We start from the raw sequence: 18,740 nt of genomic DNA on the forward strand, positions 1-18,740 counted from the left end.
CGTGGGCTGTGACCTAGGAGGAGAGCTGCAGCCCTTGTCTCCCACCGAGGACCACAGTGTGGTGGGAGCTGCACTCTGCCCTCCCCCTGTTGCTGTCCTGGCGATGCTTTCTGTGCCTCTGGGTGGTTGGTCAGGAAGCCCATGGAGGCCTGGGGGGCACCACCCTCCAGCCAGAGACTGGGGAGTGGGCTTGTCCTCCTACATAGTCACAGGTCAGTCCTGCTTTAATAAAAAGTGCAAACGTATTTTAAATAAAACCGAAGACCACTCTTCTGATGAAACCCATCGCAGAGGATCCCAGCGTACTGCTTAATGCTTTGGGATCCATGCTGTTCGGGGCCAGGCTGTGCTCTCATGCTGTCCCCTCATGCTGTCCCATTACTGGAGCTTTTAGAGTGGAGATTTAGACAGGGCCGTTTCTCTACAGAACAGCACATGGCTTGCCACAGATCCGCAGGAAGGATTCGGAGACCTCACAACCTTTGGAAAAATGATCAAATATCTAATTCTGAAGGCCAATCCTTTTTGCTACTATAAAACATTTCCCATTAAATAGAAACCCCCAGACAGGGCTTCCAGCTCGCAGCACTTCCCCTCTCACAGACCCTGGTGACCACGGATCCATGACTCCTGCAGCCGTGAATGGGGTTCCGAGTCCTGTCCCCAGGCCCCAGAGGCTGCTCTCAATCCATCGGAGCCTGCCCAGGACATAGAAGCATTATTGCAGATGGACTTTGGCCCTCTGCCTGCCTGAGATCTGCCCCAGCAATCTGCAGACATGGAATACCCAGGGAAGGCTGGGAAATCACCTACGGCGTGTTCTCCCTGTCTAGCTCTGAGTGAGAAGCCACTCCCAAGCTGAGTGTCCTAAAGCAGCACCATCATTTCCCTTGCTCCTGAGTCTGCAATCCTGCCAGCGCTCAGTGCAGTAGCTTGTCTCTGCTTAGCTCTGTCTCAGGGCAGGCGACTTGCGGGCTGGGGCTGGCACCACTGAGCTCCCTCACACACCTGGTGGCTGGTGGCTGGTGTTGACTGTCAGTTGGCTGACAGCTCCCTTGCTGGAGCTGTGGGCCAGGATCCCTGGGTTTGCTTACAATGTGGTGGCCAGAGTCACATCACTGTTTGTGACCTAGCCTTGGAAGTCACCTGAAATCCTCTTCTCTTCAGCTCAGCAGTCGTGAATGCCTGGTTTCAAGGTGAAGGGAAATAGACTCTGCCTCTCAGTGAGTGGTGGCCAGATGCTGGAGGAGCACAGAAATACTGCTGTGGCTGTTTCTGGAAAATGGGATCTGCAATCTGCTATGCCATGGGCTAGAGGTCAGTCCCACCAGGGAGTCTGGGCCAGGGGGTCAGGTTCCAAAGATGGTTCACCACCAAGAGTTAGGGACAAAGCCCAGAATGCCTCTGCATTACATGGACGTGAGCATGTGGCACTGCCCCATGGGGACTGCATCTCAGGGGTCCTCGGCTCCCACTGCCTGTAATGCCAGGACATGCTGATCTGTGAATCCCTGAAATCTCCTTCAGGAAATGACCCACTCAAAGGGAGGATTTGTCATCCTGGAGCATTTTATACATCTCATCCAGCTTCCAGACAAGCTGTAATTCTGTGAGTAATGGCTTGGTGATATGAGGTGATGTCATCAGGGCAGACGCTTTGGTGGAGAGGGATGTGTGGCCTGGACATGGCCACCTCCCTTGTAGGGCCCCCAGGGCTCACCTACCTCAGAGGAAAGTGGGGGCAGTCCGCCCCTGCCAGCCAGGACGTTCAGCTGGGAGCTGGGGGCATGGGCGCCCATCAGGCTTGGACTTCTATACCTGTGACATTTGCACAAGTGATGGACTCCCTGAGCCAGGGTCCCCCACACCCCAACAAGGGGGATACTGAGGGTGAAGGATGGCTGCACAGCACACAGAGTTTGATGGAGAATCACAGGCCCTGGGCCCTGTACTTGTTCTCCCACTGCCTAGTGTGGCCCACCCGAGGCCTCCACCCTCCCTGTCACACAGCAGTACCCACCTTGCAGCAATGTGCATGGAGGGCCGAGGGCCCCCTTTCCTCCTATGAGGCCCAGCATGCTGCGTGACACATGTGAGGTCCTTGGTCAGCACCTTGGGGTCACAGGACGTGAGGCCTCTGTCTGGCTTCTGACCATTCTCAGAATGGGAACTGACCTGTGGCCAGGACTTAGGATCAACTGGTACCTGGGGCTGTCTGCACTGGGGCAGAGCAGGCCGTGCATGTCCAAGTGCTGGGCTGGGTTGCCGTGCGGACCCCAGTGAAGATGGAGATGGGGGGCTACTTTCCTATGTCTGAGTGGAGATCTACTCCAAATGCCCATGTCCTGGATCAGAGCCAGTGTATCTGAGTTTTGAAAGGGACTTCAGCTATCTCCAAGGTCTATGAGAAAGAGGCCAGGCACGGTGGCTCACCGTGTAATCCCAGCACTCTAGGAGGCTGAGGCGGGTGGATCACCTGAGGTCAGGAGTTCTAGACCAGCCTGGCCAACATAGTGAAACCTTGTCTCTACTAAAAATAAAAAAATTTGCCAGCCATGGTGACTTGCACCTGTAATCCTAGCTACTTTGGAGGCTGAGGCAGGAGAATTGAACCCAGGAGGTAGAGTTTGCTGTGAGCCTGGGCAACAGAGCAAGGCCCACCCCCCCCCAAAAAAAAAGAAAGAAAGAAAGAAAGAGAGGGAAAGACCAGATGGTTCATTCCACATTAACATTTCCTGAAGCAGTGTGTCGAGTGTCTCAGAATGTGGAGGTCCTGGGCCCCTCGGAATCTCTGTCTCCCCGACCTGCCCCACTCTACTTCTCCAGGTAGGTCTCTCCACCCTGGGCCATGCAGCCTCCTTCTGGCCCCTGCCCTCGCCCTCACCCTCACTGATCTGCTCCAGAGTGGCACTGGCAGGCAGCAAGGCCCTATCACATGAGGTGCATGGAAGCTGGTAGCCTCTCCCTCACTGTGCCCGGGTGTTTGCATTGCCACCTTGACTGCTGTGTGAAGTGTGTTCCCACTCTCTCTGCCCTACTCTGTCTTCCTTACACCCCTGTGATAGCTGCATTTGTGTGTGTGTTTGCATTCTGATTTGCATGTTGGCATCAACCCTGAGATAAAACTCCTGAGGGCAGAGACACAGTTCCCTGCCTCCAGTGCTGGGGAGGGGCAGGGCTCTACAGCTGTCTGCTGGTTACAGGAAGAGGGAGACAGTGATGCACCCAGCTGCGGCTCTGCCTGGGGTCTGGTGGCTGTGCAGTGTTCCACTATGGGGCTGTGCTATAATAATTCATCCACTCCTACTCAAGGACATCTAGCTATTTGTTTGCTCCTATAGACAAAGCTGTACTGCACATCTCTGCATTCATGTGTGACTATAGAAAAAAGTAATTCCGGGCTCTGGAGGTACTGGTCAAGGAGTGTGTACCAAATGACTCCCTCAAAAGTATGTCTAATGATTTATGATTATTTTTAAGAGACAGGGTCTGTGTCACCCAGGCTGGAGTGCAGTGGTGCAGTCACAGCTCACTGCAGCCTCAAACTCCTAGACTTGAGATCCTCTCACCTCAGCTTCCCAGAGTGCTGGGACCATAAGCCTGAGCTACGATGTCTGGCCCAATTTACGACTTTTAATAATATTTGAAAATACATGTAAAAGAATGAACCTAGCCCCACCCCCTTACGGAACCCCTGAGACCTTGACCTGATATCAAATTTACAATGTTTCTTTTTTTTGTTGTTGTTGTTTTGTTTTGTTTTTGAGACAGAATCTCGCTCTGTCGCCCAGGCTGGAGTGCAGTGGTGTGATCTCAGCTCACCGCAACCTCCACCTCCCTGGTTCAAGCAATTCTCCTGCCTCAGCCTCCCGAGTAGCTGGGACTACAGGCACACGCCACCATGCCTGGCTAATTTTTATATTTTTTAGTAGAGATGGGGATTCACCATGTTGGCCAGGTTGGTCTTGGACTCCTGACCTCAGGTGAATTGCCTGCCTCAGCCTCCCAAAGTGCTACGATTACAGGTGTGAGCCACTGTGACTGACCCTTACAATATTTCTTGATGTTTCTTTTCTCCAATATATATACATTTTTATGAAACACTGTACCTGCAAGTGACTAACAACCTACTATATGATTTGCAGCCAAGAGGTTTCTCAGAATGTCTGTCTGGGTCTTAGCTCAAGTCAAGGGTGGGGTGACATTCTTTACAATGTAAACTGAGACTTTCTTTTCATAGACATTCTTACTCAAAAGACTAAAATGAAAACATATGTAGAACAGCTAAGATTTAAAAAAGAAAAAAAAAAACTTCCACTTCCACTCTCCTCCATCTGTAGTCATAATAGCAAAATAAAATCATCTTTTAAGTCTACACCAGGAGTACATGTGAAAATGGTTTACTTACTTTTCTCGGCAATGGCAGCTTGTCTGTGGTTGAGACAAACGAACAGATAGACAAACAAAGAAGAAATCTGTGTTAGCATTACTTCAAAGTAGCGAGCCTTGATGACATTTTCATTGCCTTGGGAACATTCTACCTTTCCATATAACAGTGGGAAGTGCTGCTTCTCCTGTGCTTTTTAAAATAAAAGGCTCTTCCTAACACTCAGAGGGCTGAGCAGTAAGCAAGCAGGGAATGAGTGCATGCAAGTGGCATTTGTTAGGACAAGGGACTTACTTCAACCTCTGGAATTCAGCATAGGCCTCATCATATGCTTTAAGAGAAAAAAGAAAAGTTAGAATTTCCTCACCCAGAATTGATGACACACAGGAGCCAATGAAAATTTACAACAGGAGAGCATTGTGATCTGTCCAGCATGACTAAACCGACTTTGACTAGAATTCTGCCTGTGTGTGCACTCCACAGCTTCATGTACTTAACAAGGCCAGGAGGTACTTTCTAGGCACAAAATATGAGCTTGATTTTAGAAGCTTTCAACTCAGCAAGAGAGCTTCAGTCCCTCAAACGGAAAGGCAAAGATTAGCTCCAACAAAGAAAAAATGGAAATAAAAGTCTGTTTCTTTTCTTTTTTTTGAGACGGAGTCTTGCCGTGCCCAGGCTGGAGTGCAGTGGTGCAATCTCGACTCACTGCAACCTCCACTTCCCAGGTACAAGCTGTTCTCCTGCCTCAGCCTCTCAAGTAGCTGAGACTACAGGCATGCGCCACCACACCCAGCTAATTTTTGTGTTTTTAGTAGAGATGTCGTTTCACCATGTTGGCCAGGATGGTCTCGAACTCCTGACCTCAAGTGATCCACCCGCCTCAGCCTCCTAAAGTGCTGGGATTACAGGCATGAGCCACCCTGCCTGGCCATAAAAGTTTGTTCCAAAAAAAAAAGCTAGTTGTTGAGTAAACATCCTGAGTATCAAAACAAAAAGAAAAACTTTCTCTTACTAAATTATCCCAGACATCATAGCCTCCCAGATAGGCAGTTAACTCTCTTTCCATTATGCTGTCTGGTCTACTTGGCAAAAAGGCACAATGAGTTACTGTAATCACAGAGTGTGCTGGCGCTTGCCTGCAGCAATGTTTCTTATGTCATGATGGAGAGGAGATGAAAGGCAAGTGGGACAAGAAAATCAGACCTACATAGTTCTCAAATCTTTTTTTTTTTCTTCTGTGCCTGCAGAGTAAGCCGCTTTGATTAAAGACTCAGGCAAAATGGCAGCTTCATTTTTTTTTTTTTTTTTTTAAGAGACAGGGTCTTGCCATTGCCCAGGCTGGAGTGCAGGAGTGCAGGAGTGCAATCATAGCTCATGGTAGCCTTGAACTCCTGGGCTCATGTGATCGTCTTACCTTTGCCTCTCAAGTGGCTGGGACTACAGTGTGTGCCGCCCCACACCTAGCTATTTAAAAAAATTTTTTTTTTTGTAGAGACAGGGTCTTGCTATGTTGTCCAGGCTGGTCTGGAACTCCTGGGCTCAATAGATCCTCCTGCCTCAGCCTCTCACAATGTTGGGATGAGAGATAGGAGCCACCATGTCTGGCTGGTAGCTTCATTTTGAAATCTCTCTCACCTCGTCTTTAATCTCCTCAGTGGTCTAGGAATCATAGTATTTTAAGTCTAGAGAATGTTTAGATAATACTAGCTTATTCCCTCATCTTATAGATGGGAAAAATAAGTATAAGCCTAGGCTTAAAGTTGCTGGCCCTGATATTTTCTCCTCTGTAAAATGAGGGGTAGACTAGTTAGGCGGACCCAGGCTGAGGTCAGTGCTTCTTCTTGTCCCCACACCACTCTGAGAGAGAGGTGAGAATGGCCGAGCCAATCTGTGCTTGGTGGCAGTGGCAATGCTGGCAGGACAATCTACAGCCTTTTCCTTAAAAGGGATTTCAGGGTGGGGTAGTTAAATAAGCTTTGGTGGACCAGAGAGTAAAAATAAAATTTTTAAAAATTTAAATTTTTCAACCCACTTACTGCCTCCCTTTTCCTATTGTGTTTCAAATTGTCAGATGGAGTGTGGAAGAAATCCCCTGTTACTGTGTGTGTGTGACGCAGGCAGAGTGTGTCCTAGAAAGTCCGCATCCCTCAGGAGCAGCTGCTCCCATTACTGCAGGTCCTGTATCGAGTCTTTCTAGTCACCGCGAGTGGGTGGGGTGAAGGCAAGGGGATTCAGCACCAAAAACACTCCAAGCAGGATGGAGGGCTATGTTCTAAATAAATGATGGATCCACTCTCTGAGGCTGAAAAAACCTGAGTTATTGCATATTCAGATGGCATTTTTTTTGAGATGGAGTCTCGCTCTGTAGCCCAGGCTGGAGTACAGTGGTGCGACCTTGAATCACTGCAATCTCCGCTGCTTGGGTTCAAACGATTCTCCTGCCTCAGCCTCCCAAGTAGCTGGGATTACAGGCATGAGTCACCATGCCTGGCTAATTTTTGTATTTTTAGTAGAGACGGGGTTTTGCCACGTTGGCCAGGGGCTGGTCTCGAACTCCCGATCTCAGGTGATCCACCTGCCTCAAACTCCCAAAGTGCTAGGATAACAGGTGTGGGCCACAGCACCCGCCTGAGACTGTATTTTAAGACGAAAAAGTAGAGGAAAAGTCAGTCCACAGTTTCCTTTATTAACCTTAATACAGTATAGACAATATTAAAAAAAATTTTTTTTAAACAGAATCTCGCTCTGTTGCCCAGCCTGGAGTGCAGTAGTGTGATCTTGGCTCATGGTAGCCTCAACCTTCTGGGCCCAAGTGATCCTCCTAGCTCAGCCTCCTGAGTAGTAGGGATTACAGGCATGTGCCACCACACCTGGCTAATTTCTTAAAATTTTATTTTTGTAGACTTGTAGTCTTACTATGTTGCCCAGGCTGATCTTGAATTCCTGGCCTCAAGTGATCCTCTCACCTTGGCCTCCCAAAGTGCTAGGATTAAAGGCCACTGTACCTGGCCGACTATTTTATTTTTCAGGAAAGAATAAGATGAAGAGTATAGTTTTGAAAAAAGAATAAATTATGGCTCAGTTTTTAATTTTTTACTTACAACTGAGCATTTTTTATTACTTATTTATTTTATTTATTTATTTATTTATTTATTTATTTATTTTTTTTTTTTTTTGAGACGGAGTTTCGCTCTTGTTACCCAGGCTGGAGTGCAATGGCGCGATCTCGGCTCACCGCAACCTCCGCCTCCTGGGTTCAGGCAATTCTCCTGCCTCAGCCTCCTGAGTAGCTGGGATTACAGGCACGCGCCACCGTGCCCAGCTAATTTTTTGTATTAGTAGAGACGGGGTTTCACCATGTCGACCAGGATGGTCTCGATCTCTTGACCTCGTGATCCACCCGCCTCGGCCTCCCAAAGTGCTGGGATTACAGGCTTGAGCCACCGCGCCCGGCCTACTTATTTATTTTAATAGAGACTGGGTTTCACTGTGTTGCTCCAGGCTGGCTGGTCTCGAACTCCTGGGCTCAACTGATTTTTCTGCCTCCCAAAGTTGCTGGGACTACAGGTGTTGTTGTAGAGATAAAGTCTCACTCTGTTGCCCAGGCTGGTCTTGAACTCCTAACTTTAAGCCATCCTCCCACCTTGGCCTCTTAAAATGTTGCGATTACAGGCATGAGCCACCATACCCAACTCCCTTCATTCTTTTTAAAAGGCTCATTCATCTAGAGTAAATCTGAATCTGCAAAATATCTGTTTACCTTGTCCAGAAAGATCCACTGTCTTCTGATGTCCAGTTTTGCCATCAAAGAGCTCCATGATGTACTTCCCTTTGTCATTCGGGGTGGGCTCATTGATTTGTAGCCAGATCTGCTCTCCCGTAACCCCGGTCTTAACCCTGTCTGAGTACTTAATGGCAGTCCCACTGTGAAAATCGAAGAAAACATCCTTAGTGTTTGCTTCCATCCAGTGTTGATCTTTACTTTGTCTCTCATCGAAGCTCTTGCCATAAAGTTTTGTAGGCTTTTAAAAAACAAGGGATTGGCCAGGAGTGGTCCCTCATGCCTGTAATCCCAGCCCTTTGGGAGGCCAAGGCAGTGGATCACCTGAGGTCGGGAGTTTGAGACCGGCCTGACCAACCAACATGGAAAAACCCCATCTCTACTAAAAATACAAATCAGCTGGGCTTGGGGGCGCATGCCTGTAATCTCAACTTCTTGGGAGACTGAGGCAGGAGAATTGCTTGAATCCGGGAGGTGGAGTTTGCAGTGAGCTGAGATCACACCACTGCACTCCTGCCTGGGCAATAAAGCAAGACTCCATCTCAAAACAAACAAACAAACAAACAAACAAAACCGAGGGATCTGTATATGTTGTTCTTCTGCTTCAGAAAAATGGCGGGCCATGACATACAGAACTGGGATTCCAAGGCCTAAGTTCTGACAGTCTGAACATTTATTAATAACTCGTTATAGGCTGGGCACGGTGGCTCATGCCTATAATCCCAGCACTTTGGGAGGCTGAGGTGGGCGAATCACAAGGTCAAGAGATCGAGACCATCCTGGCCAGCATGGTGAAACTCCATCTCTACTAAAAATATAAAAATTAGCTGGGCATGGTGGCGCACGCCTGTAGTCTCAGCTACTCAGGAGGCTGAGGCAGAAGAATCGTTTGAACCCGGGAGGCAGAGGTTGCAGTGAGCTGAGATCGTACCTCTGCACTCCAGCCTGGCGACAGAGCAAGACTCTGTCTCAAAAAAGAAAAATAAAAAATACACTCTTTATAGCAGTCTGGGGCCCAGTGCAAATCGCAAAACTAATACTTCCCAGTGGTATTAATTATCTTTGTTTTTGTTTGGGTTTATTTGTAGGACTGGGATAATCTATAAAGCTAAAAGGCCAAACTACATATTATTGTACTGCATATTTCATCTAGATAATCTACGGCTAGAAATCAGATTTTACAAGCTAGCCGAAAAACACACTTATGGAGGCTCACCTGTGCCTGACATCTATTGACATATTTTGTTACAAAGCTATTTAAAACAGACAAATATGCACTTGGTAGGAGAGCCAAGAGTGAATGAAAAGCAGAGTTGCTGCCAACGTGAATGAGTCATGTTCTCTGCCCCAGGATGTGAGTTTCTCAGAATTCTACAGTAGCTCATGGGCAGACTCATGCAATGTATTCTCTGCAAGAATATAAGGGAATACAGCCCTTTGTTTTGTGATCTTATGGTGTAGAAATGCTACAGATATAGATGAACTAAGAGAAAGCTAGGTAGATACACTTTTAATTATGTTAAAAGTAACTTTATGAAGAAGTTATTAAAAGTGAGGAAATGTTTAAAAAGTGGTATGGAAAATAACATTATTATTATTATTTTTTTAATTGTATTTTAGGTTTTGGGGTACATGTGAAGAACATGCAAGATTGTTGGATAGGTACAAACATGGCAGTGTGATTTGCTGCCTTCTTCCCCTTCACCTATATCTGGCATTTCTCCCCATGATATCTCTCCCCAACTCCCCACCCGCCGCTGTCCCCTCCCCTATTTCCTCCCAACAGACCCCAGTGTATAGTGCTCCCCTCCCTGTGTCCATGTGTTCTCATTGTTCAACACCTGCCTATGAGTGAGAACGTGCGGTGTTTGATTTTCTGTTCTTGCGTCAGTTCACTGAGAATGATGGTTTCCAGGTTCATCCATGTCCCTACAAAGGACATGAACTCATCGTTTTTGATGGCTGCATAATATTCCATGGTGTATATGTGCCACATTTTCCCTGTCCAGTCTATCATCGATGGGCAGCAAAATAACATTATTATAGTAACCATCATGCATAGAAAAAAGGCTAGAAGGAAGTACCCTAAAATATTCATAGTATGGCTGGTAAAACTATGGATACTATTATAATTTTTTCTAATGTATATTGTTATAAATGTATTTTCTGAAGCAAGCATTTTTATGTCTGTTGTAATAAAATGAACTTTAGAAAAAATAGAAAAACAAAATTTCTGGCTAGGTATGGTGGCTCACACCTGTAATTCCAGCACTTCGGGAGGCCAAGCCAGGTGGATCACTTGAGGTCAGGAGTTCGAGACCAGCCTGGCCACATGGTGAAACCCCCGTCTCTACTAAAAATGCAAAAAATGAGCTGGGTGTGGTGGTATGGCCTGTAATCCCAGCTACTCAGGAGGTTGAAGCAGGAGAATCGCCTGAACCCGGGAGGCAGAGGTTGCAATGAGTCGAGGTTGTGTCATTGCCCTCCAGCCTGGGTGAAAAAGTGAGACTCCTTCTCAAAAAAAAAAAAAAAAAAAAAAAAAAAAGTCCTACTTAAAAAATTTTAGCTTTCAAATATTTAGTATTTTTAATTATATTAGATTTTAAAAATAACATTTATTTATCCAAAAAGATATTAAAAATTAAGATGCCATAAAACATAGGGTAAAGAAATCCATCTATACCCCACAGATTTTAGCCTGAGCAATAGATGTGTCTTAGAGAGTTAAACAGAAAGATTGTCCTCCGCCTTGCTATAAAAAAATCTGTTTTAATTCTTTAATCTCTGGGTAACATGGATAAGAGCATCTTCCATCTGTAATGTGCTTCAGATAAAATAGGTATGATTGGCCCTATTTTCTATAAGAGAAAACTGAGATTCAGAAAATTAAATGACCTGCCTAAGATCACAAGGGAAGATAGGAGCAAAGTGAAGACTAAAAGGGTTTTTTCCCACAATGCCACAACAAAGACCATCCTTATCCCTGGGTCTCATGGGCACATGGAAACACAAGACACTCAAGTAGTTGACTAGACCAAATAATTAAGACGCTTATGCTTTGCTCCTCTAATAGCAATTTCCTCAAATCATACTTTCAGTGTTCTCAGTTTTGAACAAGTAATTCTTTTAGAGATGATATAAAGCTTTTTGATTGATGATTAAATGAATTTTACTTCTCTCATTCTTCAGACTGATATATTAGAATGTCCTAGATGTCAGAGAGGAATTTCCTAGAATTTGATCTATTTTAGCCTAAAATTACTTTCCTAAAATGTATTCTGAAAGAAACTGAACAAAGGAATAAGCCCCAAGCATTCTACATTGGAATTTTACTCATTCTCATTTTTATGACTCAGGAAATAACAAATCGTAATACTAAAGAAAACACTGTTTTATACAACAGTAAGGTCATCTTAAAGAAAACACAAACGGCTGCTTTGTGGGACCTGGCTCTGGCTAACTGTTCAATCTAGCCCAGTGGTCCCCAACCTTTTTGGCATCAGGGACCGGTTTCATGGAAGACAATTTTTCCACAGACCAGGTCGAGGGAGGGTTTCGGGATGACTCAAGCACATAACATTTATCATTAGATTCTCATAAGGAGCGCACAACCTAGACCCCTTGCATGCGCAGTTCACAATAAGGTTCGCGCTCTGATGAGAATCTAATGCCGCAGCTGATCTGATAGCAGGCAGGCTCAGGTGGTCATCCCCACTCGCCTGCCGCTCACCTCCTGTCACGCGGCCCAGTTCCTAATAGGCCACGGACTGGTACCAGTCCATGGCCTAGGGTTTGGGGACCTCTAATCTAGACTTCATGCAACTGGAATCCAGTGGTGGGCAGTGTCATGGTGAACTGGGCTCTGTAGTCAGGCTGCCTAGGCTCAGCTTTGACCCACCTCTCAGCTGTGTGACCCCGGGCAGGTCACTTCCCTGAGCCCGAGCTTCCTCATCCCTTAAGTGAGGAGCACCTACCACATAGAGTAGTGAATTCACATACGTAAAGGGCTTGGAGCAGTGCCCGCATACTGTCAATGCCACTGAGGGTGCAGCGTAAGGAAACACATTATCTGCACCCTCCTGGGGATGCCACGTGACCTTCTTCCCAGCGGGGCTCCTAGGAACATTTGCAGTTTGGAAGAAGGGTCCGCTGCATCCTGAGGCTGCACTGAAGGTGGCTACGCCCCATCAGATTATCTATGCCAGGGGTCCGTTTTCTTTCAGCTCAGGATGGTTCAAGGAAGCACAGAGGTTAAGGACACTGTCAAGAGTGTAAATGGGAGGCCTGGTTTGATTTAGAAACCAATTTCAGCTCTTGGAATCCCAGAAGTGAACTTGAATAGAGTCCCTGTATAAACGCACAGAGGTTGCCTGGGAATACAAAGATCTTCGGGCTCAATCCAGTTCAAACCCACCTTCCTCAAAGTCACCTTGAGATCTCCAAAGCCTTCTGAGGGTGGACAGAAACATGCTAATGTCTCACTCTGCCAGCTGCTGTAACAACAACAATAATCTTGGGCACTCACTGGATTAGGCTTCTTTGGTGAATATTGTGGGAAATGTGGCGCCTCCTGGTGCACACTGCTTCATTTCTGTTCCATATCATAGCCTGTGTTAACCATGTGTATAGAGAAAAAGCTAAGAATGTGGCTCCCCGATGCCGGCACTGCAGAGAGAGCCCAAGCATGACTCTGGAGGTGGAGGCTGCATTATACAGATGTCCGTGAATTATGGTACTTCTTAAATCACAAAGGAAGATGTACTGTAGCTATTACTGGCCTCAGCACCTACATGTTGAGGGAAAGAGCTAACCTCACAGTAAGAGTATGTCCTCGGTGTTTCTGTCTTACGCTCACCAATGCCAGACCTGAGAATTAAGAAGACTCCTTACTCAAGAAGAACAGAATTTTTTTTCTCCCTATCCTCCTGCCTTCCAGTGGGGAAATAACTTCTTTCTTTCTTTCTTTAAGACAGTGTTTCGCTCTGTCACCCAGGCTGGAGTGCAGTGGTGCCATCTCAGCTCATTGCAACCTCTGTCTCCTGGTTCAAGTGATTCTCGTGCCTCAACCTCACCAGTAGCTGGAATTACAGGTGTGTGCCACCAAACTTGGCGCATTTTTTTTGTATTTTTAGTAGACACAGGGTTTCACCATGTTGGCCAGGAAGTCTCGAACTCCTGACCTCAAATGAACCACCCGCCTAGGCTTCCCAAAGTGCTGGGATTACAGGCATGCGCCACAGTGCCTGGTGGGGAAAGAATTTCTACACAGCAAGTAAGTTCCCATTTACTTACTTGTGGGACCAGTTAACTTTCAAATCTTCCACATAGTAAGTTACAAATGAGTACAGCCGGATGCCTTCAGCTGTGCTCTGGATTTTCAGGTCTGTAGCAGACAAAGCTGAAAGAAGAAAATAGCATATTTCATGCATCTGTACACCCCTCCCGGCAGAAGGATTATAAAGCATTGTTGTGGTGGGAAATGTTTAACTTACCTATTTTTTTGCATACTTCTGTCATCAGTTCCTTAAAAGCTGTGGAGAGAGATTCATAGCCAAAACCTTAGCAGAAAAATTCTCAGTGTAAGGTTAAATCTCAAATTCTTAGCTCTCAAAACTTCCCTCTCTGGCTGAAAGGAAATGGAAACAAGGGAATGTGTTGACCCATCGATAAGGAGTGTTCTTTGAAGAAATAATTCAATTTTATCAAGTTTTAAAAGATCCCTGCTTGTTTTGATATTTTTTCCCTTGAGTTCTTTGTAATTATCGCCATATTTACATTCTAGAGAAAGGGCCACAAGAGATTTCTAGGAAGGTTCTTGGCTTTGAGATTTGCTTTCTCCTTAATTCCCAGGAAGGCCTAGTTTACATTAGAGGACATTTTCTTATCTGTGTCATTGATTCATAATGAATTAACCATGTAGGTCTCCTGGCCTTTGTCAGCCTCATAATGCTTTTTGCCAATAAACACATTTAGCCTCACCTCCACCTAAAGTGGGAAGGTGACATTAGTCAGATTTCTGCTGTTTGTTAGCAATACTATTAAAAAAATCTGGTTCAGGAACAGAATGGTAAGTTTGGGGGTCCCATGTAGATTTTCATCATCATGATATATTTGTCCTTAGTAGTCTCTGAAAAGTGGAAGTTGCTTTCTTGCTCTGCTAAAAACTGCAAGGCTTTAAATTTCATATATAAATCTTGCTTGCTACCTTTAGAGTGGACTATTTTTCATCATGCTTCTCACAGAAGTTTTTGAGCCCGGAACATTTTTTACAGAGTTGAAACAAAAATAACGATTTAAATTGAAAACAGACCCCTTGCGGACTCTGCACTATAAATTCTCTGAGGATCAAAAATACACTTCTGATTTTGAAGATGACTAGAAGTGAAGTAGTTTTGAATAAAACAGTTCACTCTGTTGGAATTTCAATCAAGCCAAAATCTGTGGATAAAAAATCAGCATGACTTCAATTGTCAGCTCGGCCTCAATCATCAATCTGGTAAGCTATATGCAGAAACACACAAGACAGACCCCAGCAGCTGGTGGACTGACCTTCATCCACAAGCTTCAGTCTGCTCTTATCTTTTCCTCGGTCATCTTTCAGGATAACTTCATAAATCCCAGCATCTTTCTTGGAAAACTAAGAGGGAATAGATATACCACATTATACCTTTTGTAGCCTCAGGGCATGGTATCTGCATTTTTTTTTCTACTGCTTCTTCCTTTTTTTTTTTTTTTTTAAAGAGACAAGAGTCTTCCTCTGTTGCCCAGGCTGGAGTGCAGATGAGTGATTATAGTTCACTGTATCCTTGATCTCCTGGCCTCAAGCCTTGGCCTCCCAAAGCACTGGGATTACAGGTGTGAGCCACTGCACCTGACCTGGTATCTGCATTTTTAAAGGCCCTTGATTTACGGAACTGCCATCAAAGCACACTTTGAGCAAGCATCTAACTGTGTGAGTGGTGAACCATTCACAGATGCAGAAATGTGCCTCTCCATAATGATTTGACCAGTAAGCTAGCAGTCCCGACTTTTTACATTCTAAGGCTGTAACTGATAGGAGGCTTAAAGTCCTACCTTTTACTCTGCTTTCATTTATTAAAACAAGTGATCACTAGTTTTATAGTAATATATTTAAATGCTATGCTCTTTTGGACAGAAAGTAGATAAAAATCTCTCCTTAAATGAATACCATGTCTGATGTCTCTGTACTTTTAGAGAACAAGTTACCAGGAGGCTTAAGTACAAAGAAAGAAAGATCCACTTAACTGTCCATATATGGATAAAAATAACTCAGGAAAGCAAGAGTTGTGGCATTCAGCTGATATTGGTTTGCTATGTAACAAATCCACACACATCACAAGGCTAGAGAAGCTTTTGTGTTCCTACAACAGTTGGAAGTAAGCTAATATAAATCCCCTGGTCATGAAAGGAATACAGAATCTAGTCGCTGTTTTGGGGTAAGATAGAGGGTAGAGAGCTAATATAATACATTTTACATTTATTATCACTTACCTCTGTTATAAGCAGGGTACATATACCATCCTTAAAGTCGTGCTTTTCATCCACTGATATCTCCCTCTCATCTTTGTACCACACAATATGAGTCTCCTTTTTAATATTGGCCACCTGGGAGAAAAACCATAATTACTTTTCTTAAAATAAGGAGATGTACTCTTGTGAAGCTAAACAGTTCTTAATGCAGCGAGATACAGAAGGAAAAGCATTGAATGTGGAGTGAGAAGACACATATTTTTAAAGGAATCAATTGAAAGCTATTTTAATTGAGAAAAGAGTTTAGAATCAAGTAGACACCAATGAATAAACCTAAACAATAGCATCTCTATTTCCAGCAGTGAAAATTGACTTTAAAATCATGTGGTAGGAAAGAAGAGAGAATAGATACATTTATACTAACACACATAATTAAATGAAAATAGAAATCTCAAAACCAAAGGAAGACAAATCCCTTAGATTAAAATACAGGCTGTGTTACAAAAACAAATGGCTTTATTAAAGTAAGCCCCAATCTATATCTAAAAATTTAATAAAAGATAAATGAAGCATTGCAAATACATGTGGAGGGGAGGCATGGATTAATAAATTAATTCACAATTTTGAGGAGACTCACTTAGATACACTAATCCACTCATCATATCATCTATTTCAAATGGACTGAACAACTGCATATGGTTAAAGGGATCTTGAACTTTATCTACAATGCTTGAATTTTTTTACAAGGGAGAATATGTTAATGTATTTCTCGCATAATTCAAATTGTATGAAAAAGTAAAGACTTCCTACAAATTAAGAACACCATCTCAAAGACCCCACTGAATAATGGGTGAAATGTACATATCATTCCCCAAAGAGAAAATGCAACTATAAAACCAACAAAGAAAATGTTGTCTCATTATACACGAGTATATGCAAGTTTTAAAATGTGAAACAATTTCAGCCAATAAACAAACATAGGAACCACCCTGGTAACTGTAGTGAAACTACTATACACAATCATTCTTTATGACCCTGCAAACTGGTTCCTGAATTATAGAAAGTGTGTTACCAGCTGACCTTGCTTACATAAAAACAACCCCGACTGGAAAGCTGCATCTGGACCTGGAGGACTAGAAACGTACTCCACAGCTTTGGGCTTTGCTGAGTACATTGCTCTTGTAATTTGGACACATCCCTTGTGTGTCCCTGGAAGCTCTGCTTAGGAAATTGTTACAAGAGATACTAGTTCCTCAGGCATGAAGGTTTTTTGTTTTTGTTTTTTTTAAAGCCATGGTGCCTTCCTGCACTTGCCCAAAGTGGACCTTGTCTCCTTGCATCTGAGCTTTCTGTTGTCCGGGGTGGCAAAGATCATAGCTCCATATGTGGACTCCTGTGGGAGAGGAAGTCCCAGTGTGCAAGCTAGAGTTCCTCCTACATTCAGTGTTTTTGTTTGTTTGTTTGAGACAGAGTCTCACTCCATCACCTAGGCTGCAGTGCAGTGGTGTGACCTTGGCTCACTGTAACCTCTGCCTCCCAGGTTCAAGCAATTCTCCCACCTCAGCCTCCCAACTTGCTGGGACCACAGGTGCCTGGCACCATGCCTGGCTAATTTTTGTATTTTCAGAAGAGATGGTGTTTCACCATATTGGTCAGGCTGGTCTTGAACTCCTCACCTCAAGTGATCCACCTGCCTTGGCCTCCCAAAGTGCTAGGATTACAGATGTCAGCCACCATGCTTGGCCCCTCCTACGTTTTATTGAGTAGACTAGTGCCAAGCAAGGCCCATGATACTCTTGTGAGTCTGAATGATTAGCTGTGCATACTCATGAACTGTAATGCAATATGTGAGTGGCTAAATTTATAGAAATTGCTACAATAATGGAACAAAGAGGAAGGGGGAGGCCTTCTAGAGATGACTGAGCTGGGCCTGGGAAAGGGGATTTTGTCAGAGAAGCTGAAAGAAGGTCATTCCAGGCATTGGAACAACAGCATAAGCACGAAATGTGTGAATATTCACAACCTATTTCCAGGCTGTCCTTGGTTGCTCAGAATCTGGGTACAGGGCTGATTCTCCTGAGAAAGGTGATCACAGGACATCAGAGCTCCCCTGCAGAGGGCCACAGCAATTGCAGAAGGGGAGGGATGTGTGGGCTTTTGAAAAGGGCTGGCTTATAGGGAGGGGCCATGCAGATGAGGAAGTGAGTGGGGGACAGCAAGACAGAGGGAAACTGGGATGAGATAGAAGGTGAGGGTTTCAGCTGCTGCCAGAGAAAGAGTTTTTCAAGCAGCATTGCCATCTCCTGTGAGGTTAAAACCTAGAATTATTTTCCTTATATGTATTTCTGATAGACTGCTGTTTCTTTGAGTTTATCAGATCTAGTAGACACTGGGGCACTTGGTTTCTGGCTTATCTCATCATGACAATTGTGAAATCCAGACCAAATGCCACTCCTATGCTTCCACTTGTCATTGTCGGCCAGCAGGACCTTCATGCTCCAATCTCACCCACCAGTTCCTTACCCAAAACATTTCTGATGACTCACTCAGCTACATACCGCATGCTAAGGTACAAACTAGTTTAGAATGCTATATAGAATTTTTTTCCTCCGAATCTTTCCAAAGTCCTAATAAGACAATTGGTTATGAGCTGCCAGCTCTTTTCTACATCTCTCCCTCAAGACAGCACAGTGGCTTGGAGTCAGTGGCACAGCTCGGCAACACCCAGGGGTATTGTTGAACCAACCTCACAATTTACATAGCAAGGTCCACGAAACTGCCACTGGAGTGATTCTGGAATAGGTCTATGATTTAGAATACAGATTTGGCTTAAAACAAAAACAATGCGAGAGTCTTTAGAGATTACTAATTATATAAAGGTCTAGGGTCTTACTAAGTAGGTCATGAGTAGTGAATAGGAATGATCACCTTGCCTTCTCATACTTTATGCCATTTTATTTTAAATCTTTCTTATCAACAAATGGTTATGGTAACATTCAACATAAATATGTGTCCCACTTATCATTTTGGCTCAGATGGAGGAGATGAAAAATTGATCTTCCTTTTCTCCACATTCTATTT

The 18,740-nt window shown here is 44.6% G+C and overlaps 1 protein-coding gene across 1 annotated transcript in view; it reads right to left on the reverse strand.

The window, feature by feature from the left end:
- Nucleotides 1–4,400: 4,400 nt before the first annotated feature.
- Nucleotides 4,401–18,740, reverse strand: part of LOC135276074 (myomesin-1-like) — a 148,739-nt gene continuing 134,399 nt past the window's right edge. Inside the window, exons 27-33 of the mRNA XM_064379371.1 lie at nucleotides 15,681–15,794; nucleotides 14,718–14,805; nucleotides 13,661–13,699; nucleotides 13,461–13,566; nucleotides 8,148–8,311; nucleotides 4,682–4,718; nucleotides 4,401–4,431 (exon numbers count right to left, since the gene is read on the reverse strand). Of these exons, the coding sequence (XP_064235441.1) occupies nucleotides 4,401–4,431; nucleotides 4,682–4,718; nucleotides 8,148–8,311; nucleotides 13,461–13,566; nucleotides 13,661–13,699; nucleotides 14,718–14,805; nucleotides 15,681–15,794 (579 nt within the window). The remainder of the gene's footprint in view (nucleotides 4,432–4,681; nucleotides 4,719–8,147; nucleotides 8,312–13,460; nucleotides 13,567–13,660; nucleotides 13,700–14,717; nucleotides 14,806–15,680; nucleotides 15,795–18,740) is intronic.

This window comes from Aotus nancymaae, unplaced genomic scaffold (genome assembly GCF_030222135.1).
Source record: "Aotus nancymaae isolate 86718 unplaced genomic scaffold, 86718_ANA_hifiasm-v0.15.2.pri h1tg000020l, whole genome shotgun sequence".
Lineage (NCBI taxonomy): Eukaryota > Metazoa > Chordata > Mammalia > Primates > Aotidae > Aotus > Aotus nancymaae.